Source organism: Osmerus eperlanus, chromosome 16, assembly GCF_963692335.1.
Source record: "Osmerus eperlanus chromosome 16, fOsmEpe2.1, whole genome shotgun sequence".
Classification (NCBI taxonomy): domain Eukaryota; kingdom Metazoa; phylum Chordata; class Actinopteri; order Osmeriformes; family Osmeridae; genus Osmerus; species Osmerus eperlanus.
In genome coordinates, this window is record NC_085033.1 from 12727664 (window position 1) to 12753248 (window position 25585).

General features: G+C 42.3%; 4 protein-coding genes and 1 long non-coding RNA gene across 6 annotated transcripts; 2 read left to right on the plus strand and 3 right to left on the minus strand.

Moving 5' to 3' along the window:
• Positions 1–3271: 3271 nt before the first annotated feature.
• Positions 3272–7249, minus strand: and2 (actinodin2). Its single transcript, XM_062481421.1, has 5 exons — positions 7138–7249; positions 6575–6667; positions 5704–5748; positions 5415–5563; positions 3272–5137 (listed from the first exon to the last, which is right to left on the minus strand). Exons 2-5 carry the CDS (start codon positions 6645–6647, stop codon positions 3791–3793), a joined length of 1614 nt encoding a protein of 537 aa, XP_062337405.1. The 5' UTR covers positions 6648–6667; positions 7138–7249; the 3' UTR covers positions 3272–3790.
• Positions 7250–12507: 5258 nt separating this feature from the next.
• apoda.1 (apolipoprotein Da, duplicate 1) lies at positions 12508–14654 on the minus strand. The gene is made up of 5 exons (XM_062482058.1): positions 14558–14654; positions 13903–14040; positions 13462–13583; positions 13212–13297; positions 12508–13045 (listed from the first exon to the last, which is right to left on the minus strand). The coding sequence occupies exons 2-5, from the start codon at positions 14038–14040 to the stop codon at positions 12810–12812; spliced, it is 582 nt and encodes a 193-aa protein (XP_062338042.1). The 5' UTR covers positions 14558–14654; the 3' UTR covers positions 12508–12809.
• Positions 14655–15269: 615 nt separating this feature from the next.
• On the minus strand, positions 15270–15817 carry LOC134036896 (uncharacterized). The gene is made up of 3 exons (XR_009932459.1): positions 15768–15817; positions 15606–15694; positions 15270–15334 (listed from the first exon to the last, which is right to left on the minus strand). It is a non-coding gene; the product is annotated as an uncharacterized LOC134036896 (long non-coding RNA).
• Positions 15818–17646: 1829 nt separating this feature from the next.
• On the plus strand, positions 17647–19595 carry LOC134036894 (apolipoprotein D-like). The gene is made up of 4 exons (XM_062482059.1): positions 17647–17929; positions 18441–18562; positions 18749–18837; positions 19204–19595. Exons 1-4 carry the CDS (start codon positions 17810–17812, stop codon positions 19440–19442), a joined length of 570 nt encoding a protein of 189 aa, XP_062338043.1. The 5' UTR covers positions 17647–17809; the 3' UTR covers positions 19443–19595.
• Positions 19276–23608, plus strand: LOC134036895 (apolipoprotein D-like). Of its 2 annotated transcripts, XM_062482062.1 has the most exons (6): positions 19276–19319; positions 21976–21989; positions 22113–22246; positions 22617–22738; positions 23020–23108; positions 23270–23608. In XM_062482062.1, the coding sequence occupies exons 3-6, from the start codon at positions 22127–22129 to the stop codon at positions 23506–23508; spliced, it is 570 nt and encodes a 189-aa protein (XP_062338046.1). In that variant the 5' UTR covers positions 19276–19319; positions 21976–21989; positions 22113–22126; the 3' UTR covers positions 23509–23608. The 2 variants fall into 2 exon arrangements, with proteins under 2 accessions (XP_062338046.1, XP_062338045.1); XM_062482061.1 differs by lacking the exons at positions 19276–19319; positions 21976–21989 and having other exon boundaries at positions 22007–22246.
• The last annotated feature ends 1977 nt before the right edge of the window (positions 23609–25585 follow it).

Here is a 25585-nt window from a genome sequence, read left to right on the forward strand (position 1 = left end):
ATAGGGGTATAGGCATATTGATGTTAAGGCATTGTTTTAGTTCAGTCTGGTAATCATTTATCACAGGCTTTTAAATGCTTGAACTTGGTTTTGGACCAAACATACAAGACTAAACAAGGTATCTAAAGTTTAGAATCTGAGGTTGTTATGTTTCAAAGATCAAATTCAAATTGTAAGAAGTGAGCACTTCTATTTAGCTCTGAATGAGATTACAGGGGGTGAGCAACAATATAAGCAATTCAACAGGTTAATCTACCGCATGCATAATATCAAAAAGTTCGAACATAATTGCTTGGTACAGTATAATTACTGGCCCTCAACACCACAGGGAGTATTGAGAGAGAAAACAGCAACAGTCAGATTTCCTCTATTCATTCATTACCGCCAATGTTTAAGTGTGAAAATAGATTTGGAAAGTACATGCAATAATATACATGAATACAGATCTCTGTGGGGCTCCTCTTCACAATTGGCATCTTGCTGTGAGGCTCAGCTATGTTTTTAAATTGAAAAGTAATGAAATCTTCAAGGAATACACTTCAAGGTAGGAAGAGAAATGTGGGTTTGAGTTTGGTATTAGGTTTCATAACCTCAGTTGACTGCAGTTTACTGTTGCTCCTCTTAGAAAGCTACATCTTGTCTACATACGTGATCTTTTACAGAGCTTCTCCTGGATCTGGAAACAAGGGAGTCAAGTGGTTAGGGAATCGGGCTAGTAATCAGAAGGTTGCCGGTTCCCCGCCAAGCAAAATGACGTTGTGGCCTTGGGCAAGGCACTTCACCCGACTTGCCTCGGGGGAATGTCCCTGTACTTACTGTAAGTCGCTCTGGATAAGAGCGTCTGCTAAATGTATAAATGTAAACAAGTGAAAGGAAATCATTTCAAACACCACCACATCAAACAAAAACAACGGAACAATCATGCAACCATAAAAACAAATACATGTAAACAGAATATTTCTCCTCAGAACAATTAATAAAAGACTGTTAGTTCTCTTATCCCAGGCCCTCTGTCCACCATTCCCACCTTCATTTCATATGCAATCTTATCATCTAAAACCAGAGATCTTAACAACATCCCAGACCACTTTAACATGCTTTATTTGACATCAACAACAAGCCATTACAACAACATTCAGGTTCTCAACCCTCGAGTCAATCCCCATTTAATTATCCCTACTTTAAAATTCCATCACTGAAATAGTTACAGCAGTGTGTAACCTACAGTGGCAGCACAGCCTACAGTCCCAGACACTATAAAGCCAGTGACCTGTAAACACACGCTGCCTGCTCCAGTTTGTAGTATTTTACAACATGGACACTGGACTGGTGCTGACAAATCAAGCAATAAGTAACACATCAGTACACTTCTATCTCTGCTTTTATTCTCCCTTACCTATCAGAGAGAGAACTCGACACCGATACATAGAAAAGGAAATTAAATTCCATGCCTCATAACGGCAGTTGACTTTATCAGCGCAGTGGAGAAGGATTCTCTGTGGTTCTGTAAATGGGAGGTTAAGACTTCCCTGGGCATCTGACAGCCCTCCAAACACACATATCTCCTCCGGCCCACTCCAATTTCAGATTTGTCCAGCTGGAAACCAGCCCAAAGAGTTATTAGTCCATGTCAACTCTCATGCTCCCGTTGGCCATGTAGCTGCTTATGAAAGCTAGAGTAAATCCTGAAAATAAATGATGTTCAGATTGCAATAATAATTTAAGGTTATAGTTCTGGTGGTGTACTGAAGAAGTAAAGAGAGATGTTTGTGCTTCATGAACAATCAGCAAATTACCATGACATGGGCAGTTTCGATATAGGATACATGTACAGTAAATCCTTTTATAACTCAGCATGGGGGTTTTCAATCCTATTATCATGTAATATTAAAATGATGTTGAAGGAATTTACAGCAGAGAACCAACGTGAATTCCCATGACAGAAGGAGACAGCCAGGAATTGGCATGGAATTATCAGTCAGTAATTAACAGTAAATGCCTATCTAGGAATATTCATTTTGATAAATACGTTCCACGCACTGAATTGCTGAAAGTCATTTTGTAACATGATAAAATCTGAATCCCAATCAATTCATTCTCAGAGGTGTGAAATTAATTCATAAGATATTCTATTTCCTCTCATTTCTTCAGACAATGATTTGATCTTGAGCCTTCGGAGAATAGTTTTTATACAATTCGATTATGAACAGCAGCATTCTCTCTTCGTGATCTTTTTACCAAGGGAGTGTAACATTACTCTGCATCTCCCCTGTCCTGTGGCGCTTGACTCATTACTGCTTAAGAGAACGTAGTGAGTTTCTGATGCCCCCTTGTGGAAGTAGCAGTAAGCCTAACAGTCATTTCCTTCATTTCTTTATATTTTGAAGGACGCCTCGTAATCATTTTTTAAATGTTGAGCTGTTACAACTAGTCAGTCAGTCTCCCTCCGCTTCTACATGTCTGTTTTTTTAACTGCCGAATGCAGCTGAACGCACGAAGAGGAAGGTCCGTTTCAACCTGAGGAAAGGAGAACCCTCCATAAAACCAAACGTTTACTAGGAGACACCTGCAATTAGGGAGCATATTTCCCCCGGCTTCCAACGGAGCGTGTTGACGTTCAGGTACTCATTACTGTGTCCCGCTGCGTGCTAGCTGCCTTTAAAAGTGTCAGCAGCGGCCGTAGCCCTCAGCATAGGGTGTAGCACGCTAGGGGTTGGTGACAGCTCAACCACAGGGTAGGCCTCGAACCCCTCTGTTTGACACAGATGCAGTTATGCAAATTGATAGCCATGGTACGCATCCCAACACCAGTCTTATTCAGTCCTTAGTTTATGCGCAAAATTGATCCAACATCTTGATCAAGATGACACAACTGAACTGAAAGCTGGGTTTGCTGGGTCTTTGTTGTTTATTGGTCTGTCAGTTCTGTACAGTGCCAAAAAGGTTGGTTCTCAGAGCTTTTCATCTCAGCCTCTAGGCCTACTTCTTGAACATGTTAGGAATTTTTGTTGTTGAGAGTACTTGAAGTGGCAATGTAAGACAAGACAGCAGTGGATAGAGTTTGTGACTTCCATGTAGGTCTGTGTCTAAGTAAGTACAGTAATAAGTACAGTGTATCTTATTGTACAGTTTAAGCTGTCAAGGTAACTTGAAAAAATTCATCTTGTTTTAGTTTCATTGATGTTTCTTTACAATTCGGTTGGATGTGCTTGTGACTTGACTTGTCAGAGCCATAGGTTGTTATCATCCTCAGAAGTAAAAGCCAGCTTAGTTTCAGAACATGTCTTTATTTGGAACTTTAAAAAAAACAAAATAGGGGAGGGTGTTTGAGGTCTGCAGCTACAGAAAAGCTATGAAAACAACATTAAATACATTTTAGAGAGAATAATGTTCACAAATCAATGTACAACACGGGGAGATACTTTGCATACACATGAATTATGACTAATCCACCTTCAAGTGCAGTACTCTACTCTAGAACACACACCATCTACACAGAGAACTGCTCCTGCAGACATGCAGTGTTGTGTTTAATTCACACATTTTACCTAGTTTTCTATGTGACGATAAAACCTATAGAAACGTATAGCCCACTAATATAACTGACTGCAACTGGAACATATCGGGACATTATAAGTCTCTGTGATCAGAGTTTGGATCCGAGATCTGGGTGTCAGTGTTGATTGAACCCTGTCACCCTGCTAGACTGTGTGTGAGTGTGAGAGGGAGAGGAGTGTGTCAGTGCAACACATATAATGGCTCGCTATCATGACCGTGTTACTCTGATGATTCACTTCTTCCTGTACTGGCTCATGTATCCCCTGAGGAAGTCTTCGAACCGTGGGCCGGCGTACTCGGGAGCTGCGTAGCCGGCGAAGGGGTGTGGCGCCTCGCGGCTCGGCTCCTCCTGCTGGGCGGGTTCATCGGCGGCGGAGGCGGCGGGGTCTGCTCGACGCAGACGGCAGTTGTAGTCGACCTCGGGGTCGCAGTCGGGATGTGGCTCGATCACACCGTTCTTGGACGGGCCGGCGGCGGGGGCAGGAGCAGCGAACTTGCTGCAGGTGGGGTCAAACGGGTGGCAGGCGGGGGAGGCAGCCTTGGCATCATCGCTGGCCTCCACGGCCGCGCAACCCTCGTCGTAGTGGATGTAGCAGTCGTACCCCTCCTTCGTCTTGCCCTTGACCCCCAGGCGGGAGCGGACTTCGTACTGGGGCAGGAGCTGGGGCGGCTTGCGCAGCGCGGCGGCCGCCCTCAGCAGGCAGAAGGGGTCGTAGGTGGGGTCGCAGGGCGCCAGGGCGGGGCGGAATGGGGCCAGGGCAGGGGCGGGGGGCGCTGGCTCGTCCTTGGGGGTGAACTCCAGCACGGGCTTGGTGAGGCTGGACAACTTGGTGGCGGTCAGGGGGTTGCAGCCCTCGTCGAAGAGGGGGTTGCAGTGCTGCTCCATGGGGGCTTCCTCGACCGCAGCAGCCTCGGGAGCGGGCGCTGGTGGGGCTGCCACGTTGGCCACACACAGGGGGTCGATCTCGGGGTTGCAAGTGGGGTACAGGTGGTAGTAGCCGGTCGGGGCCTTTTGCACAAGCAGGGGCTTACAGTAGGGGTCCTTGGCGGGGTCGCAGCCCAGGGCAGAGTAGGACGGGGCAGGGCCGGGAGCGGGGCGGTACCCATAGGCGGCACGCAGGTGGTACTGGAGACACTCAACGTCGGAGGGGTTGCAGATGCGTAGGAGCTCCGTCTTCTGCTCAGCGCTCAGGAAGGGCTCCAGGACAGGGGCGTAGTAGTAGAACCCTGTGGGGGACTTCATGGGGATGGGCAGCATGGGGGTCAGGATGGGAGCTGGGACTTTGGCCGGAGCCGGGGCAGGCTCTGGGACTGCGGCCTTGGGCAGCAGAGGGAACAGGCAGTAGGGGTCGTAGTATGGGTTGCACAGTCTCACGGGGGCTGCCTTGACGGGAGCAGGCATGACCAACTTGGCTTTGGGCTTGCTGGTGGACTCTGCGATGCACTCTGGGTCGTCGGAGTCGGCACACGACTTGTAGATCTCGCTGAGGTGGGTGAGGTAGTGGTTGAAGGTGGGGCCCTCCTCAGATCTGTGCTTGTTCTGCAGGTAAGCCATGTACATACGGTCCAGGTCCTCCACCTGGGGAGCGGAGAGAGAGAGGGAGAGAGAGAGAGGGAGAGAGAGAGAGGGAGAGAGAGAGAGGGAGAGAGAGAGAGGGAGAGAGAGAGAGGGAGAGAGAGAGAGACATCAAGATCAGGAAATACTAGGATGGGAATGACTTCCCTTGGTTCCTTTCATACAGTGTACACACTAACCCTTTCCCAAGAGTGACTAATTGTCAAACTGTCAAAATGTCAAGTTATTTTGTACCCAGAGAATAAAATGTCTAATAATAATCATTCCCGCTGTCACTCACTCCTTCCTGATTTCCAGTCTCCATGAAGTACTTGTACCACCCCCAGAAGTCTGGCAAACGCTTAAACTGGGGCAGGCTTCTCGTGTTGCGAACCAGCTTCTTCAGGTTGGCCATGGCATGGCTTTTCACCTCACTAGATACGGCAGTGTCTGATCAAAAACGGGAGAATGTCGATAAATCCTATGTAAGGCTGTGTGTGTGTGTGTGTTTATGAATGTACCGTACAGGAGTTGCATCTCCCATCCTCCATGAGCGATACATCCAGACTCAGCTTGATCCTCTCACTCACCCTCCCCCTGCTCCTGCTGCCCCACAGGCACGGCCCCCAAGAACTCTGTAAAACAGGAACAGGGACTTGAGAGGACTGGAACCAGATGTTGTGTTCCCTCCTACAGAAGGGGGAAAATGCTGACCCGCTAACAAGCCCGAGGAGGAGGGAGGTGACGGCAGGCGGGCGCAGGGCAGCGTCCTGCAGACCCCCACGCTGCTGCCTACCTTTGAACACAATCACAAGTATACGGGGTCGCAACGGGGGGGGGGGTTTGCTCCTGATATTGGGGGGCCCACTGGAAGTCGAGCCATAAAACTACAAAGCAACATGCTCAAAGCAACCCAACACGTACACACACACACCCTCCACTCCAATTATTGAAATCATGTGAAGACGACAAGAGGGGTTGACATGTTCAGCAGGCATCACAGCTCCACACGTATGTACTTAGCGGCAGGGGTTGCCTTTAGAACTTTACGACTTGAAGGAAAAAGCACAGTCAGCTGATTATACATAAGCCCCTAGTCGCTCACCTTCGCCAAGGAGAAATAGTGCTGCTCTGAAGTATTAATGACATACTGTCCTGGCAGAGTGAAACACACATAAAAGTCTGTAACAGACGATCATCTGAATCCCTTACATTTCATCTAACGATCTATGACTATCCATCATCACTGACATTTATGCATCTCATAAATGTATTTGTATACTCTTTATCAATTACTTGTGGCATTTGGTAATACTGTATGCATAAAGTTTCATGAGACTTTGGCTTTATGGGAGACAGCTGCAGTGTATTGTGGCTATAGAGTAATTTCCTTTTGTGGTATGTTTGCCTACCAGTTAACGTGTATATAACAGCTGAGACAATGAAACACTGAAATCTCACCTGGTAATAAGACAACTGCCAGCAGGATTCCAGTGTAGGTCAGGGAAAACCATCGTCTTCCAACAGGCGCCATTTTCTGTCTCTTTTCTTTTCCTAAGGTAGATGGAGGAGATTATGTTTCAGGGGATCCAATGGGACAAACAGTTACCTTCGAGTCCAGAGACATGACCTCTGAAATGGGATACTGACAGTCTCCTCTCAGTGCCTGGTTAGGTGATTAACTTTAAGGTAAAGTACTTGATCTCAAATGGAATCTTTGAAATGTCCGTTTGTAGTTACCTACTGTACACAAGTCAAGAAGATCCATTGAAGTAAAAAAAAAAATTGTCATAAACATCAAACATGTTAAATGTGAAAAGAGAGAAAATATGAGAGTTAGTGGAACTCGAAGATGAACTGCTGTGAACTGAGAAACTGTATTTGCTCACAACACTGTTGGCTGTGACTGTAACCATAACCCCAACAAAGTACATCTCAATTCAGTTACAAAAACACTGAAAAGTATTTTTTCTGTCCACCCATTACCCAGTTTTGGTCGAAAACAAGAATCGCTGAACCCCTACCTGTAAAGGTGTTGAATGTTCAGACCTCCTAGGATCACCTCAAGAGCCGCAGGCTCTCTGGACTGAGTGCTGAGGAGGTGTTGTTAGTCTGAGATGTGTACACTCTATCTCTCTGCTCCCTGTATGGGACAGTTGGGCTGGGCAACATTTTTAAGGAGCCCTTTAATCATTAAAAACAAAAAGGCATGTCATACGGCTGAAGCACGCTGTTAGGAGCGACAGGATAGGCTCCTGTACCGTTGGGCCAGCCAATGGGGGTCCTGTAATTAGGACGAGGTGAACAGTAAGACGAGCCTGCTGAAGGACCATCCACAGGGTGTTATTTATGCGTTGGATACAAGTTTCTGCTCTGAGATGGAATTTATGTGCATGATGACATACAGAAGACAGAAAAAATGTGATTCCCGCAGACAAACAGCCCGTGACCATCTCTCGCTCAATTACAGTCAGGAGTAACTGTGTTGAGGTAACAGTATAGGAGAGACTGTTACTGTATGTCAATGTATGTGTGTTCTGAAAGAGAAGACTGAATAAAGCAAATAACAACAAATCACACAAGTAGTTATTTTAGCTACCTGGTCTCTGAGAGATGCTAAAACATGCTTGATGAAGCCAGAGAAAGCTGCTGCAGGTTTATATCAAGTGATGGTCTCTTCCGTAAGAACACGCCATGCACTCTTTGTATCCAGTGAATCTAATGCATATGTTTGACCAAGCATGTTTATCAATGGGGACAATCTCTTTAATGATAGTTTTGAAAGATACAGTGAAAATGTTGACTTTTGATTTCTGTTTCAATCAAATGTATGTTCAGATACTGTATGTTATGTATGTATACATATGTATGTAAATGTATGTTAAGGTGTGTGGCACTTGGCTAACCTTTTTCTTTGTCCTTCTCGTTTCATTAAGGTACAGTATGTGTCTTACTGGAAAAGTATTGAATTTCATATGTCCCAAATGTTATTTAATGCTATTGCAGCCATAACAACTAAATACAGAAAATTCTTTTTTTATAAAGATGGGAAAAAAAGTTTGTGTGAAAGGCTTAGAAAGCCGTTAAAAACTGCATGTGAAAGGAAAACTCATTAGAAAACCAGACCCTTGTTGTAAAAATGATGACGCCCTGACAACCACTTTCACATAAGCAGTTTTACTATTATGCTCCTTAACATGTAATAGTCAACATGTAAGAGTTTTTATTATTATTATAATATTATAACTTTTTCAATACTTAATATATATTAAAACAATGTCACAGAATATGCTGTATTTAATACAGAGGCATAATGTACATATTGTGAGATTGTCAGAGAGTGATTTGTGTCAGCATAAATACTTCTGTCCATTTTTACTTTTTTTGCAGACCTCAATTCATCATTTGCCATCTGCAGTAAGTTTAAGGTGACTGCATATAGGACCCTGAAATCACATATGTAATTATTTTTAAAACAGGTGTTCCTCAATGCTTAGAAACCTACAATCCAGTCTGGAAGCAGTTTAGAACACGAACATGATAGAAACTCATAATTTTTGCATACCATATATGGAGTAATTTGGGGGATTTGAAGAATTTCACAACATCTGGAGCCAGTGTTGACTTTTTAAGAATTTGTTCAAACCTGAAACTTACATGAATGAAAATGACATGTCATTTACACTTTAAATTGATAGTCTTGCAAGTAAAAAAGGATGAAAATAGAGTTTTGTGCACTTATCTGTTAACATATCAAAAATTTAAAGATGTTGAAACATTTTACAAGATGTCATCATCGTCAAAGAGGTCTTCAAAATCTGGGAAGACAGATGAAACATAACAAATTATGTCATGTCAGTCATATATCAACATCATGCAAGCAAAGCATTTTCCTATAACTTTTTAAGTGGGAATGTTGGGTCGCAGAGGAGCAAGGGGATAAAAGCAAAGAGCTCTGGGAATGCACTTGTTTCCAGTTCCTTCCTGGGTGTCTGAGTCAAGGTCAAAGGTCAATCTGAGAACTCTGTACAGACACGACCAGGATATCGTCTAATCCTACAGTAATCTTATAGAAATACATTCTTTTGCCTTAAAACCCACATTTGGGTTATTTAGAAGACTGAACCTTCTAAACTCTAACTATTCATGTCGTTCTTTGCATCAAAATGACATGAACCGTTGGAGGCATGTTACATGTTAGCTCTCATAAGACTGTGGTATGCAGATATCACTGAGCTGTCTTTGTTCTCAGTCTACGTTCCGTTTTCTGTGCATAAAAGCTGTCATCTAAAACCACAGCTACACACAAAAACAACAACACTTTGACGAAAATTAAAGACTTTACCTATGAAACACACAGTATTACCTGTTCCCTCAGATAAACTAGGCACTCAAATGTTCGTTTTTTCCCCTCCTATGTCACGTTGAAGATTTTTGTACGTTTTTTTTTACTTTTAAGAGACACATTTTTAGACACAGTGCAAGCCTTCTCAATCTACTTTTGTGAAATGCATGGGGGAAACGTATCATTTTAGAGAGCCACAATAGTGTTTTTGGATGGTGCACATGTCTTTGAGTAGATATGTGAATTTCATATTTTCTCCTGTTGATCAACATCTAAACATCAATTTGTCCATAATTGGGTGTGCTCAAGCCTTCGGCGAGAGCACAACCTTTGTTCTCTCACATATATATTTATTTATTTATTATTTATTTTCGCCCCCCTAAAACTCAGTCAATATTTGGCCTACATACACAACGGCGGTGTCAAAAGGTTCGTCTTGGTAGCGATTGCGTTGCTTCTATTGGAATTTACGTTCCGTTGCATGGTTTGGGCTTAAGTTTAAGTTTTTGTGGCGAAAAGTGAAGCTAACGGTGGCTAATTTGCTAGCCACAGTCAATGACGTTACTAACGTCACTACGTCACTAACGTCACGAAAACACGCGTGACTACCTGTAGCAGAACATTCGTTTCGCATCTGTTAACTTGGGGGATAGCTAGGCTAACTATAGCTTTACTGCAAGGCAGCTGCAGGAACGCCACAAGCAAAGAGGCCAGGGTGATAACTATTTACTCATTTTACTTTGTGATATGACACACAATTGTGATGTGTAATGTACAATATTAGCTGATATTATTAAGGAAGTAAGCCCACATCTACTTTCGGAAACGGTAGTCTACTATTTCACTGAAATATTAGCATCATGACATTAGCCTCTGTTGCCCGGGCAACACATACTACAGTGGTCTATGATGTATCTGTTTTCAATCGTTAAAATAAACATTCCTCACATATACATTTTCGTTGTAGGATTTATTATGACATTAGATTACAAGTAAACGATTTGTGGGTGAAATTATCATTACCTGTGGTTTCAATCCAGTGTATCACTGCAACGCTGTAGCCTACGCGAGACACACGACAAAAACATCTAACATACACAGCTGTTTAGGAAGTCAAACGGCGACAGAACATGTTCGGCACTCCCCTTACTTAAATCAAAAGTCTATCTAACTACTAACCTGAACTTCATTGCCACAGCCTAAACGTTGTCAATCTGTTCATGAAAATAATTAATTTCAGCCTAAACCGTACAACGGAACGTTTAATCGAATTCAACCAACGCAATCGCTACCGAGACGAACACTGCAGTACAGTAGTCTAGTACTGTACCGTAGTAGTAGAATTTACCGGGGCAGCTTCTCCACACAGGGCTATATCGCATTTTGCGTTGTTACCTTACAATGATCGCTACCAGTGAGCTTTTTATGAATGAGCGATTTTCCACTAAATAAATGTCAAGCTTATTTACGTTTTGGGGGGCATATTTTCAGTTAGCAGATGGTACTGTTTGAATCGCGATTCCATCTTCTACTGCCGGGTAACGTCGTAGAATAATCTTCAAAGGGGTTTCTTTATTAATGAATGAATGCAATGAGTAGGCTAAATGCATGAAAATATCACGAGAAGGGAAAAACTTAAAAGGACGTTTACGTCATAGAGATTAGGTCAATTTGTACACCGGTCTGCCAAATTTATTCGTTTTGATTCAACGATGAGGCTGCCTCTTGCAGGGGAAATGAGAAGACATCAATTTCATTCTACACTTCACTCGTATTTTCAGTTGTAAATGAGCAGCAAAAAAAAATGCTTTTAAATCTATGTAATCTTTATAAATAATAAGTATGCATTTTTATATAAAATACAGAAATATCAGTTGTAAAAATGTCATTAAAAAACGGACCCCTGTCCAACCGACGCAAGCAAGCACACCCTACAATTTCCCCAGAAATTGTACCCTCTCTAGTTTTGATTGCAATTGCGCCTGGATTCAAAATATCAGCTATCTGTCTGGTTTACAAAATAACACATTTTCCACTTTGGTTTTGGGATGCCTTTCCAAGACACTGTATGCCTATTTAAAAGGTAGTAAAGCCGGTCTCCTAATGTGAGCATGCACACCTAACGAGTCTAAGTGTTCCCACAGTGGAGGTCTGGGATGAATCTGTGTGGCATATGGGAGAAGCCATGCCTGTTTGATGTTGTTTGGCCTCTGGACAAGGATCACACTCCATGATACAACTCACTTTGTAAAAAGGGAGAGCAGTAAAGCCTTTCCTGCTGCCCCAGAGCCAACAGACTTCAGAAGTCTACAAGTGGAAAGCATCTGCTAATAGATTCAATGTGCCCTTAAAACTCTTCAACTCTAAAACTATTCAAACATTTTTAAGAAAACAGGATGAGGTTCAATGCCAATCCATCTACTTTAATCAGTTGAAATGATCCACAGAAATCTTGGTGTGAGCAGAGTACAACTGGATTTATGCTATTACATTTTCATGTGCACCTTTATAGACTACAGCCTTGGAAAAACAGAGACCTGGGAGCTGGGTGGACACGTTCTGTGAATTAAACTGATTTGTTGGAGGTCGTTAGAAAAAAGGCCTCTGCTGTTCTCAGCCCAGAAAATGAAACTATGTCCTAATGCTCTACAGTATACTATACTAAGTGCCAGTGTGTCAAGGAAAAGCTGCTAGTTTTAACAAACAGTGCTTTTCCTTTCAGTAAAAAGCCCCAAAAATATAGCTACACGATGTAGGCCTATATTGTTTCAAGTGAAGGCCTTTCAATTTCGAGGTAGGCCTTCATCAGCAACCATTCAGGCTACTACACTGCTGGCACTAGCAACTCAGTCAGCAAATCGCATCAAGATCTACGTATGGCCTTCTAGGTTATAGAACTTTACTTTACAATATTACGAGTGCAGCATTTATATACACTATTACTGTAGGCCTAACTCACTTAAACTTGAGTTCACATATCGACCTCCCATAAACGTGTCTCAAACCACATGGTGGCAGTAGATGTCCACCTGTGAGAGAAAGGTCTTCAAGTAATCATTGAACTTTATTAAATCTAATACGTGACCTCACGTTTTCACTTTATGGCATAAACATGTGAATTAGGTCAGTTAACTTCCTGTGATACGACACAAATACTGTATGCCTGAATAAAATAGCATTTAAATACAAAAGACAATATTACTGTACATTACAAGTAGGACAAGAAAAACTTCTGAAAACCCATCACTGAAGCATACATTTGTCTTGGTAACTTAACTTGTGAGTTTATTTAAGTAAATTGATCCAGTAAACAGTCTAATACTTCTGCCCTATAATTTCAACTAAGATCACTCAAAGTGTCTTGTCACACCCTTGCTGCCTGCTAGCGATCATTCTGCTAACGTCAATGTTGTTGTTGGTAAAAGTTGCCTTGGATTTTTCAATGGTGGCCGCTGGTAGAGATCTCGTGCGACTGAGGATCCAGGCGAAGTCTACGTGGAACAGTCGCAGGACATCAGTACAGGAGTAGATCAAGGCAGAGTTGTCATAGTCCGTGGACAAAATCCAGTATGGGGAATAAGGCAGGACTGTTGGACACACAGAAACAACTCAAACGTTTATTTCAGTATTTCAGTGAAGGCTAGATTAAACCAATGCGATCACATTATCCTTCTTATAAGGTCAACGAAAACAGGAGTTAAGCACACACTGACACGCACACACAAACACACACAAACAAACACACACACTCACCATAGGAGTAGCTGATCCCAAGCTTGGCAGGATTCTTCGGATCCTCTGTTACTCCTGTCCCCTCAATAGTTCTCACCTCTCCTTTTCTGTCAGTGTTAGAATATGAAAGGGTCAAAAGCTCAGTATCAAAATATGTCTCCACTAACTGCACTATATAATACAGAAATATGCTTAAGTCCTTAATCGAGCTCAAGATAAAACCATCTAACTTTTTTTTTTAATCTTGTATTCATCAAGTGCTGATACTCACAGTATTTCTGAGCTGACAACTCGAATGGTTTGATCAAGCTTCATGGTGAAGTTGGTTTCAATGCACCTTCCTTTCTCAAACTGGGCTGGCAGCTTAGCGATTTCAAACCATCTTCCCATAAACTAGAATCAGGCAGAAAATAAAACACACACACAGATTCAGCAAAAAATCTAGTGTGCACGATTCTAGACATGTAATTTAGGGTTAAACAACTAGAGAAAGTGGTCATCTTTTATGTTTTTTTTTTACATGTACAGTGTATACTGTACATGTAAAAAGGGGTTGCCTGGTTGCCCCTCAACCAACAGTTCTATGGGCGTATGTGAAGCCCTCTGTGACATGCTTGCGTGTAAAAAGGGCTATACAAATACATTTTGATTTGATTTGAGGGGTCAAGATATGTCCTCATCGGTCAGAAAAAAATAAGAGATGGTGTGGTACCTTCTTGATGCTGAAAGAAGCTTGGACTGCTGGTTCTGGACATGGGCCCCAATGGGGCACCTGGGCACTGATGAGGGGCAGGAGAAGGGGCAGAACTAGGGTAAAAGACAGCCTCATGTTTCCCAGGGTGACTGTCATCTGAGAGGAATCAACAACGTTTTGAGTTTAAATGTAAATCAAGAGAAAAGACGCCTGTTGTTGTCACGTATCTGTGTGTTCCAATGTTCCACCCAAACCTACGCCCTTGTCTAAAATTAGATTTGTCTGCATCCAGCAGTTCTTAAGCTTAAGCACCCCGAGAGCATGCAGGAACATTAAACATTAGATTATAGATATTTATGTTATATATGAAATTAAACTTAACTCATTTATTAAGGGCTATAGTACAGCATGTGAGATTGGATGATTTATTTGAAAATGTACAATTATGGACACTTCTTCTATCTACTAGTCAAGTCATATGAAAATAAAATGTATAAAAAATACTATTACAAAATCCCCCTGCTAAAGATATTACAGCAATAGCCATGCTCCACATATGAATACAGTAAAGGGAAAATAACAAGTTATCACAATCTTTAAATCTAAACAAAATCTCCATGTCAATTTACATGACATCCTACATTATCTGTCAATAATAAACATCTTGTCTTACCTCTGTGGGCTGTAGGTCTACAAATCTGGTGCAGCTCTGGACACTGTGTATTTATAAGAGACGTTGGCTCCCTTAGGTCACGCTGCACTTAGACCCAGACTCCTGAATGAGCCCCATTGTAGAAACCAGGGCTTATTTCTGACATAAAGTAAACAATTATCTAATTAAAGTCATGGGGGACACACCAGGATAAATGTTATAAAACAATCTGGCCGGCTGGTCTCTTCTTTCGGATGGACAGATCCTTTTCTAGGATGTTTTTGTGAGATTTGTGAGGATTTCCAGGCCTTCTGAGGCCTTTGAGATCATCTTGTTTTATTCCCCACTGCCCGTGACGGGTATTTTCTGTGGTAGGTATTTATTTGCAGAGGGAATAATTGATGGTTTTGTTTGGAAGCAACACACAATTTTCACAGCACGCGTGAAAATCTAAACCAAAATAATTGTCATCCCAAAACAACCTCACACAAAACGTATTTTATTATTCATATATTTAATAAGGGAAGTTCCCACTCCTCTCCCTCACCCAGGAGTCTCTCTGTCACTGAGGCATGCTGCCGCAGTCGCTCTGGTCGCCAACCTGGAGCTTGTCATAGATGCCGTGAGACCTCAGGATGCTGAGCAGCTCCTCCACGGTGTCGGCGGAGAGGGTCCTCTCTCTGCTCATGATCCAGACAAAGACCCTGTGCCGCAGGTCTTCAACGTTGGTGCAGGAGTACACAAGGCTGTAGCTGTCGTAGTCGGTGGACAGCACCCAGTAAGGGCCAGGTCTGGAACCTCAAACAGACAACACCATCGAAGCAAAAACCAAGATGGACTTATTTAGCTTGTTTTGATTATGTTCTGCAGATTTTAGGTTATGACTAACTGTGAAAATTCTACCATAAATAAGTGGATCAATCTAATTCCACACAACATGCACTTACAAGTACCGTTTATGATTTCACTGGAATTAAACTCAGATGGAAGGATTAGATAGACACTTTGGGATCAGATGTGTTCAATGTTAAGGACTTGGAACTTAACATTGTGAAACAGTTGTCCCTACCTGTGAAGAGGTTCACTTCCAGCTTGGCGGGGTCAGAGGGGTCTACCACACGGGCGATTCCCTCGGTGGAGGTGACACGCCCATCGGACCTGCAACAGCATTGCTTGTGTTCAAACAACCCTCCCTTTGCTCATTAAACACTTGGACATTCTGTATACTCACTGCAGGGACTGATTGATGACCTCCACTGTGCCGTCACTCTGAAGGCTGTAAGTAAAAAAAACATTAGTTTTGAATGGGGATTCTGTATTCAGAACTGTAGAATTCAAGTTTTGATAATGGTCTGTGCCGCAATTAAACCTGCCCTGTCTCATTCACAATTTCAAAAACTGTTCAAATGGACAGTTCAACGTTTTAGGAATTTTTGTCTGAAAGGACCATTGTACATCCTTTTCCTAGGTGCCCTGGGAAGTGGAAGCGCCAGAAGTCAAGCGTGATCCATTTACCCGAGAGATATCAAAGCTCTGCTGGACCGGGGGCAGAGGGCACCTCCCAGGGTTGATCACCTGCCCGTTGGTGGTCCACAGGGACAGGAGAGCGACACCAAGCACCATGAACATCTGCATCTTAGAGCTGAGACAAAGGTTCAGTCAGTCCAGTGAGGAAGGTTCAGAAAGAGAGAGACGTAACATCTGGGTCAGGTGGCTGAGCGGTTAGGGAGTCGGTCTATTAATCAGAAGGTTGTTGGTTCGGTTCCCGGCCGTGCAAAATGACGTTGTGTCCTTGGGCAAGGCATTTTACCCTACTTGCCTCGGGGAGAATGTCCCTGTACTTACTGTAAGTCGCTCTGGATAAGAGCGTCTGCTAAATGACTAAAAATGTAAATGCAAACTGAAAGCTGATGATCGTGAGAATGAGTCAGGAGGAGCCACAATGTCCACGTTGTTCATGTTCACCATGTTGTTCTTATGGTTTCCTTAAGTTTAAGTTTGCATTAACTAATAGGGTTTAATACTGTCACAAATATATTTTAATGCTTAACAAATATGCAATACCTAAACCCCTGAAAGGTAAAGTAATTACAGTAGGATTTAATTTCAGTACAATGGGTACTGTAGCATTTTCACAAGACCTTGCCATAGTGGTGAAATTGGTGCTTACCTATGCTGGAGACAGTCTGTGTGTGCGATGAACGGTTCATGTGGTGGTTGCACATGGTTTATATACATATACAATACATAAAGATTGTTTGCATAACGAGTTTCAGTGTTGTGAAACAGTTGAACCTACACGTCACCTCAAACAGTCCAAACCTTGGAGGATTGCACCTGCGTACACACACATTCCTGAGACTCTGCCTTCAGTTGAGGAACACCTGAGGTTCTTCCTGTTATTTACACCTTTTTCCTGGATGTTACATAGACACTTTCTTTAGGAGTCACAAAAGTTAATTCATGAAATTGTTTTATGAAAAGTGTGTTTTTATTAATTAATCTACCGTATTTTTAGGAAATAAAAAAAATCAGATTTACAAACACAAAGCTCCCATTCTGGTGGGGTGCGCGTTATAGAAAATGCGGCTTGTTTTCTGAAAAATACGGTATATCTGTGATCATTTAGATTTGTCAAAGATTGATTTAAATTGTCTGGTCCTTATTGACTATGTAAGCTTAAGTCTTTACCTAACTGTCTCAGTCATGGCTATGTTTATTTTTTATACAAAAACATATTATGATGGTTATATTTGTTATATCTAATTCATTGATATTTCTTACATTATTAACAGTTTATACAATTCAATACATTATTTGACTAACAGTCATTTATTAAACATTGTAGATGGGTCAGCCAAGGGCATGTTTGCAAGATCAAACAATGTTTACAGGTGTCTCCCTTCTCACCAATCATCCATAATGACAAATAACTGTGATAGCAAATCAAATCTATATGCAAGCAAGGGGGTGGGACAGAATTTTGCACAAGGAAAGGGTAGTTTGGTATCTATAAATACACAGATGAAAATACTTTACTCAAACCAGAGATCTCCAAGGTGAATTTTTTCCCCTCTCCCTCTCCCTCTCCCTCTCTCTCTCTCTCTCTCTCTCTCTCTCTCTCTCTCTCTCTCTCTCTCTCTCTCTCTCTCTCTCTCTCTCTCTCTCTCTCTCTCTCTCTGTCTCTGTCCCTCTGTCCCTCTGTCTCTCTCTTTCTCTCTCAACTCTCTCAACATTTTGTGTTATTGCTCTCCTCCAGGTTGAAGTAAGAAGATGCAGGCTCTACAAGTGCTCTCACTGACTCTGTTGTCCGTCCTGGCAGCCAGCGCTCAGACCTTTGTTTCTGGAAAATGCCCCAACCCTCCCGTCCAGGCCAACTTCAATGTTGCCAGGGTAACTACTTTTAACAATATCTAATAAAACAGCATCCACCATAGTTTAGTAGATGGTAACAACTAGGGGTTGGGGAAAAAATCGATTCACATTTGAATCGCGATTCAGTCTTCTAGCAATTCACATCGATTAACGAATGTAAATGTTAATGTATTTTTTTTTTTTGGGGGGGGGGGGTTGTAATGTAAATTCTTTGTTTATTTTAGAGTATTTTTTAATAAAAAATCGCAAAAAATCATCAATCGATTTTTTATCGATTTGTGACCCCAAGAATATATTCGAATCGAATCCTGAGGTACCAAAAAAATCCCAACCATAGTAACAAAATCAGTAGATTTCCTACGGAGGCTAAATGAAACATTTCAGTCTTGTTGACCTGTAAGTTAGTCATCCACGTTAGTACCGTGAAAAAGTAACATGGATTGACATTGTCTTTACCAGTCCACCCATGTGTCGAAATTGTCATGTTTTTTATTTTATTTGATGCTATATTACGTAATGTGTTCTGCAGTACCTGGGCAGGTGGTATGAGATCGAGAAGCTGCCTGCCATCTTCCAGAAGGGGGAGTGTGGCCAGGCCACTTACAGCCTGAAGAGCCCTGGAGCGGTTGCTGTTCTGAACGAGGAGCTGCTGTGAGTAGAACACACTGACCTTTAAACTGGACTTCTGTCAGTCATACTAGGGATATTTTATTTCTATGTTCTCCCTCTTTCTCTCTCTCTATCTCTCTCTCTCTATCTCTCTCTTACTTTCTCTCTCTCTTCCCTCAGTCTACTTTGACTAATCCAGTTGCCTTTCTGTCTCTTCTTCTCCTTCAGGGTTGATGGGAGAGTCAATGGTGTCACTGGCACTGCCAAGGTCAAGGACCCAGCCGAACCTGCCAAGTTGGAGGTCAGCTTCTTCGAGAGTAAGCCCTTTTTCTCAGACCTCCACAGTTGGAACCACAGAGTACGGGCTTAGACGTTGATTTGGAGCAAAAAGAGGTGCTACACTGCAAAAATGCACTCTCAAATTTACGTACAAAAATATCAGTTATTAGCTTGCTTATGCTTACTGTAAAACAAGTAAATCTGGCTGCCAGTACAGTAAGAAAATTTCACTTGTGAAGATTCCTTAAAATAATATGTGTAATAATTTCTTAAATTAAGTCATTAGATAAGCCATTTATACTAGAAACAAGTCCAACTAGATTACAAATGTTGAAACAAGATTATTATTAGATGTACAGTTTTTGCGGTTCACCTTGTTTTGTCTCCCTCTCTGTGTCATACAGACCAGCCCCCCGGCCCTTACTGGGTGCTGTCCACCGACTATGATAATTACACCCTGGTCTACGCCTGCACGAACTACTTCAACCTGTACCACGTGGAGTTCTCCTGGATCCTGAGCAGAGAGCGTACCCTCTCCGCCGACACCATGGAGGAGCTACGCAGCATCCTGAGGTCTCACAACGTCAGCGTGGACAAGCTCCAGGTCACGGACCAGAGCGACTGCAGCAGCATGCCCGAGTAACCGGGACTCCTGACCTCAGAGGGGGAAGATGAGGATGGATGGATGGATTTCCAGACACGGCATGCATATATGATGTGGTTGATGTTCATTGACTATGTCTGTGCTGTACATGTGATATCTGTGCATCGATGCAATACAACTGCAACTGGAAAAGAGACTGATGTTCTGCTTACTTATTTGAGGTGTTTTATATATAGAATAAATATATATCCTTTCCTGAATCTTCACGTTCTTCAAATCTTAGAGATGGCACTTCTGTTCACTAGCGATCTGTAATAAGAAAATGTTGGAGTCAGATGATACACTTTCAATGTATTATGAGGTTTGAAAAGTGGGCATTTCTTCTACCTCAAGCACATGAAATCAAGACATGATTTTACAAATAATTTTCAGCAATATATTCAAAGGGTTCTGTTCTCTAGATTATATAAACAACTGCAGATACATGATGAAAGGGTCTAATCAGACCACAACTCATCCTATAAACTCAACTTCATGTCAGTATTTACTCTTTGTCTGATGCACTTGGTATATTTGGATAGTTCCACCATACTTCAAGATACCTGTAATAAATTGACTCTTAAGCTACTGTGAAAAAAAAGTTTCTAAAGGTTTTACAAATATTTTCACAAAAAGTTTCAAAAGGTGGAAAGATATTTTCAATAAACAGTTTCAAAAGGTTGATTTAAAAAATCTTTTTTTTCCAAACATAGGTTTGCATCATTGATGAGTACTTGATGAGGACTCTACTATACTCTACTGTACTCTATTGTACTCTGCTCTGCTTTACTCTACTCTGTTTTCGGCTTCTCTATTCTCCTCTCTCCTTTCAATGTATGTGGAAAAAAAAGGTTTGAAAAAAGGTTTCTAAAGGTTGAAAAGATGTTTTCGAAAATAATGTTTCTCAAGGTTTTAAAAATATTTTCTACAAAACGTTTCAAGACGAGAATACCTTTTCTAAGTTTTCTGTCACATGCTACTTTACACAACATAGGAACATTTCCTGGAAAAGTGTGAAAACCACTGTCAGGTAACAATGTTTACAAACATGCCACTCATTAGAAAGGCTAACCAGAGGCCTGTTTACAATATATAACATCTGTTTGAACAGGTGTGTCCTTCTCATGCATTCTCTATCTTGAGGGCACTTCTGAGATAGCCCTATATGTAAAAATTGACCCCCATGATCTAATGGCTAAAACTGCACTAACCTTGTAGTATGGGACCCATAGATCTCCTACCAGCTGCCATTCCAGTTGCACATGCTGATTGGACCAATTATACTGCATTTGAAACAAAACAAAATAAGACAAAAGACAAATACTCAGTGTTGCTGAATATAAAACAAACACAACACAACATGAATGTTGTGTCATTGTAAGTTTGCGCCGTATTTTTGTATTTTATTACAAACCATAATTTTGTTAGTAAATAAGCCAAACTCCATATACATGGCTTTACATCAATGGACCAATGTGATTTAAACTATTGAAAAATCTTGAAATATGCATTATGCAACATATGTTTTGAAACAAAGTATGACTCCCACTCTCTGCGACAGCCTGATGTGAACGTGAAGGGGCGGGACTGAGTTATGCATCATCAAAACAGGTAGTGTGTTTTTTCTTTAAAAACTGCGATGAAATCAGATTGATCTCTTTACCCTGAAGTGCAGGTAAGGAGTCTCGTCTCTCTCTGTCTCTCTCTGTCTCTCTCTGTGTCTCTCTCTGTCTATGTCTCTCTCTGTCTCTCTCTGTGTCTGTCTCTGTCTCTCTGTCTTTGTGTCTGTCTGTCTTTGTCTCTCTCTCTCTGTCTCTCTCTCTTTGTCTCTCTCTTTCTCTATCAACCTCTGTTCACATTTTGTGTTATGTAATTTCTCACCTTGCCATGTAGTGGTGAAATTGGTGCTTACCTGTGCTAGAGACAGTCTGTGTGTCCGATGAACGTGGCTACACATGGTTTCTATACATATACAATACATAAGGTGGCTGAGTGGTGAGGGAGTCGGGCTAGTAATCTGAAGGTTGCCAGTTCGATTCCCGGCTGTGCCAAATGACGTTGTGTCCTTGGGCAAGGCACTTCACCCCACTTGCTTCGGGGGGAATGTCCCTGTACTTACTGTAAGTCGTCTGCTAAATGACTAAATGTAATGTAATGTATACATATACAATACATAAAGATTGTTTGCATAATGGTTATACAAGTGTCAGTGTTGCGAAACAGTTGAACATGCCACTTTAAACAGTACAAATGTTGGAGCATGACACCTGTGTACCCACTAGGGGTCTCACTTGCATTCATGTTTGGTAAAGTCAGACAGACTCTCTCACACACACTCTCTCTCACACACACACACACTCTTGTGACTCTGCCTTCTGTTGAGGAACACCTAAGGTGTCTCCCTTCTCACCAATCATCCATAATGAGAATAACTGATAGCAAATCTATATGCAAGCAAGGGGGTGGGCCAGAATTTTGCACAAGGAAAGGGTAGTTTGGTATCTACACAGATTAAAATACTTAACTCAAACCACAGAGATCTCCGAGGTGTATTTTTTTCCCTCTCTCTCTCTGTCTCTCCCTCTCTCTGTCTCTGTCCCTCTGTGTCTTTGTCTCTCTCTCTTTCTCTCTCAACCTCTGTTCACATTTTGTGTTATTGCTCTCCTCCAGGTTGAAGTAAGAAGATGCAGGCTCTACAAGTGCTCTCACTGACTCTGCTGTCCGTCCTGGCAGCCAGCGCTCAGACCTTTGTTTCTGGAAAATGCCCCAACCCTCCCGTCCAGGCCAACTTCGATACAGCCAGGGTGACAACTCTATCTAACTAAGCAGTATAAAGTACTATTGGTTTGATGGGATCTGTAGCTCTCAATTAACCACATTTAAATGTAGTCATTTAGCAGACGCTCTTATCCAGGGCGACTTACAGTAAGTACAGGGACATTCCCCCAAGGCAAGTAGGGTGAAGTGTCTTGCCCAAGGACACAACGTCATTTTGGCACGACCAGGAATCAAACTGGCTTCCTTCGGATTACTAGCCCGAATCCCTAACCGCTCACCAACCTGACTCACTTTTCCTCCTTCAATGAAAACAAATCTCCACATACAAACCAGAACAGACATTGTCTTTACCAGTCTACCCAGTAACATTGTCATGTTGTCCCTTAACCTCTGCAGTACCTGGGCAGGTGGTATGAGATTCAGAAACTGCCTGCCGTCTTCCAGAAGGGGGAGTGCAGCCAGGCTACCTACAGCCTGCAGAGCCCTGGAGTGGTTGCTGTTCTGAACGAGGAGCTGCTGTGAGTAGACTGACCCCAAACGGGACTTCTGTCAGACACGGTTAGGCATTAATGGTGCTTCTCTTTTTTCCTTGCTCTGGCTCTCTTTTTCCATCTCTCTCTCTCTCTCTCTCTCTCTCTCTCTCTCTCTCTCTCTCTCTCTCTCTCTCTCTCTCTCTCTCTCTCTCTCTCTCTCTCTCTCTCTCTCTCTCTCTCTCTCTCACTCACTCACTCACTCACTCACTCACTCACTCTGTCTGTTTCTTTCTATGCTTTCACTCTCTCTATTCTCTTTCTGTCAGCGATGATGGAACCATCAACGCCATCTCTGGCACTGCCATGGCCATGGACCCTGCAGAGCCTGCAAAGCTAGGAGTCAGCTTCTTTGAGGGTAGGGATATTATAATCAAAATACTTTTTCATTTCAAAATCATCTCAGACAAATTCCATAAATGTTCAGCAAGTTTGATTTCTGTATTCCTCTTTTCTTTTGGAGCAAAAGTACAACTCCCCCCCCCTTCACGGTTTTTCATCACCCTCCCCCTCATGCAGGCTCCCCTCCTTCTCCTTACTGGGTGCTGTCCACCGACTACGACAGCTACACCCTGGTCTACGCCTGCACTGACTTCCTGGGCCTGCTGCACGTGGACTTTGCCTGGATCATGAGCAGAGAGAGGACCCTCTCCGCCGACACCGTGGAGGAGCTGCGCAGCATCCTGAGGTCTCACGGCATCCCTGCTGACAAGCTCCAGGTCACCGACCAGAGCATCTGCAGCAGCATGCCTCAGTGACAGAGAGACTCCTGAGTGAGGGAGAGGAGTTGGAATACTTGTAATGATTTTCCTGTCCTTTGATTCAATGAACCTCCTTTATTAAATGTCTTAATAATAAGATGTGTTTTGAGAGAGAGAGAGAGAGAGAGAGAGAGAGAGAGAGAGAGAGAGAGAGAGAGACTTTAGTCTGGGCTAGAGAAGCCAAATGGCTGGGTATCTGACAAGAGGTGCATATACAATGTAGTTGATCTGCTTGGTTGTGCTTGTAATGTCTGTGTACATCTGTGCAATACAACTGCAACTGGAAAAGAGAGTGGTGTTCTGCTGTCTCATTTGAGGTGTTTTATGTTTTCCTGAATCTTCACATTTCACATGGTTCAAATCTTAGAGAATGGAACCTGCGTAAACTGGCATTCTGTCATGAGGAAACGTTGGAGTCACATGATAGGCCCGTAAAACAAAACTTAAGAAGAGAAATGGATGTTGTTGATCTTCTTTGGGTTATTGTGGGTACTCCTGGTGTCACGCTACTTAGTTAATAACAAAGTGTGTTTGTTTTAAGGCACTTTGTGAACTCTGTATCACAAATAAAGCTGCTCTGTTTCTCACGTCATAAGGACATGATGAAGTACAAGATCTTTACATAAACAAGTGTACTTCACATGGTTTACTCACTAGATGGCGCTATGAGTTAGATTGAGGTTTAGCTGTTTGACTGACCAGCACCTACACACTATACGGTCAAAAGTGTGTGGAGGACACCTGCTCTTCAAACCTCTCATTTCAAAATCATGTGCATTAATATGGACTTGGTTTCCTACTGTGTTTCGAAAACTGCCTTCATTTTTCTGGGAAGGGTCTCCCAATGGGAACACAGATATGGGATTTGCTTCCATTCAGCCACTAGAGCATTAGGGTGGTTGGACTATGATGCAAGGTGATCAGACCTGGCTTGTAGATGGAGCTGGAATTCATCCCAAATGTGTTTAATGGTGTTTTGGTCAGGGATCTGTGCAGGGCACTCAAGATTTCCACAGCAAACTCGACAAAACATTTCTATAAGGACCTCGTTTTGTGCCTCGGGCCATCATCAAGCCAAAACACAAAAAGGCCTTCCCCAAATTGTTGTCACAAAGTTTGATTCACAGAATAGTCTAGAATGGCATTTTGTTTAAGCAAAAGTTAGCTTTAGCATTAACATTTCCACCTGCAGAAGAAAAAGATCCAGCACAAAACCATCCAGCCTTTTAAAGTAATAAACCTGATGTTGCTTCTCTATTACTCTGCAACTCCTTTGAATGCATTTATATTAGTATTGTTTAGTACATTTATGTTGTCCTTTAGTTTCAAATTCAGATTCAGTTAATTAAAAGATACAGTCCAACACCGGTTTATCCTGGGCGTGACGTGCTCAAAGCCTGTTTAATGTATGCATTTGCAAACAGGATTAGGCTTTGACACAGTGTCCAGACAGTTTTCATCCAAGTGAAACCAACTTAAGGTGTAAGGCACAACTAAACAGTATGTATTCTTGACTTAATGGACACCAAACTGATAGAGCTGCAGCTAGTCAGTCATTAGCAACTAGTTGTCGAATTGAGAAACAAAAAATCCAAAATTACCCATGGAATATATAGGCAGAGCTGTTTTTAAGGTTAAACCTCTTCTGATCCCTTCGCCTCACTGTGACACCATAATACTGGGTGCAAACAAGCCGGTTAGAAATCCCCCGGTAAAAAGCTTACATCTAGGAGATTCTTAAATTAGCGGTTTAAATGTCTTAATACTCAGTTCACTTAACTGCTAAATCCTTTATTAGAGATTTCCTTTTTTGGTTCAAATCAGCACTGTCTTGACAATATGGCTGTCTAGTCCACTGTCCAGACAGGCAGACATACTGTCTAAGTTTGTTGTCATGGCACCCAAGGAAGAAACAGAATGGTTGTTGGTCTCCATCGAATTAATCTTGAACAACATTTAGTATTCAGATCCATTTGAAAAATGTTTCAGAATCAGGAATTCCATACAGTTGTGTAGGTGTGGAAAAAATCACTTATTTTAATTTATTCACCCCAAATCCAAATAACTCATGTGT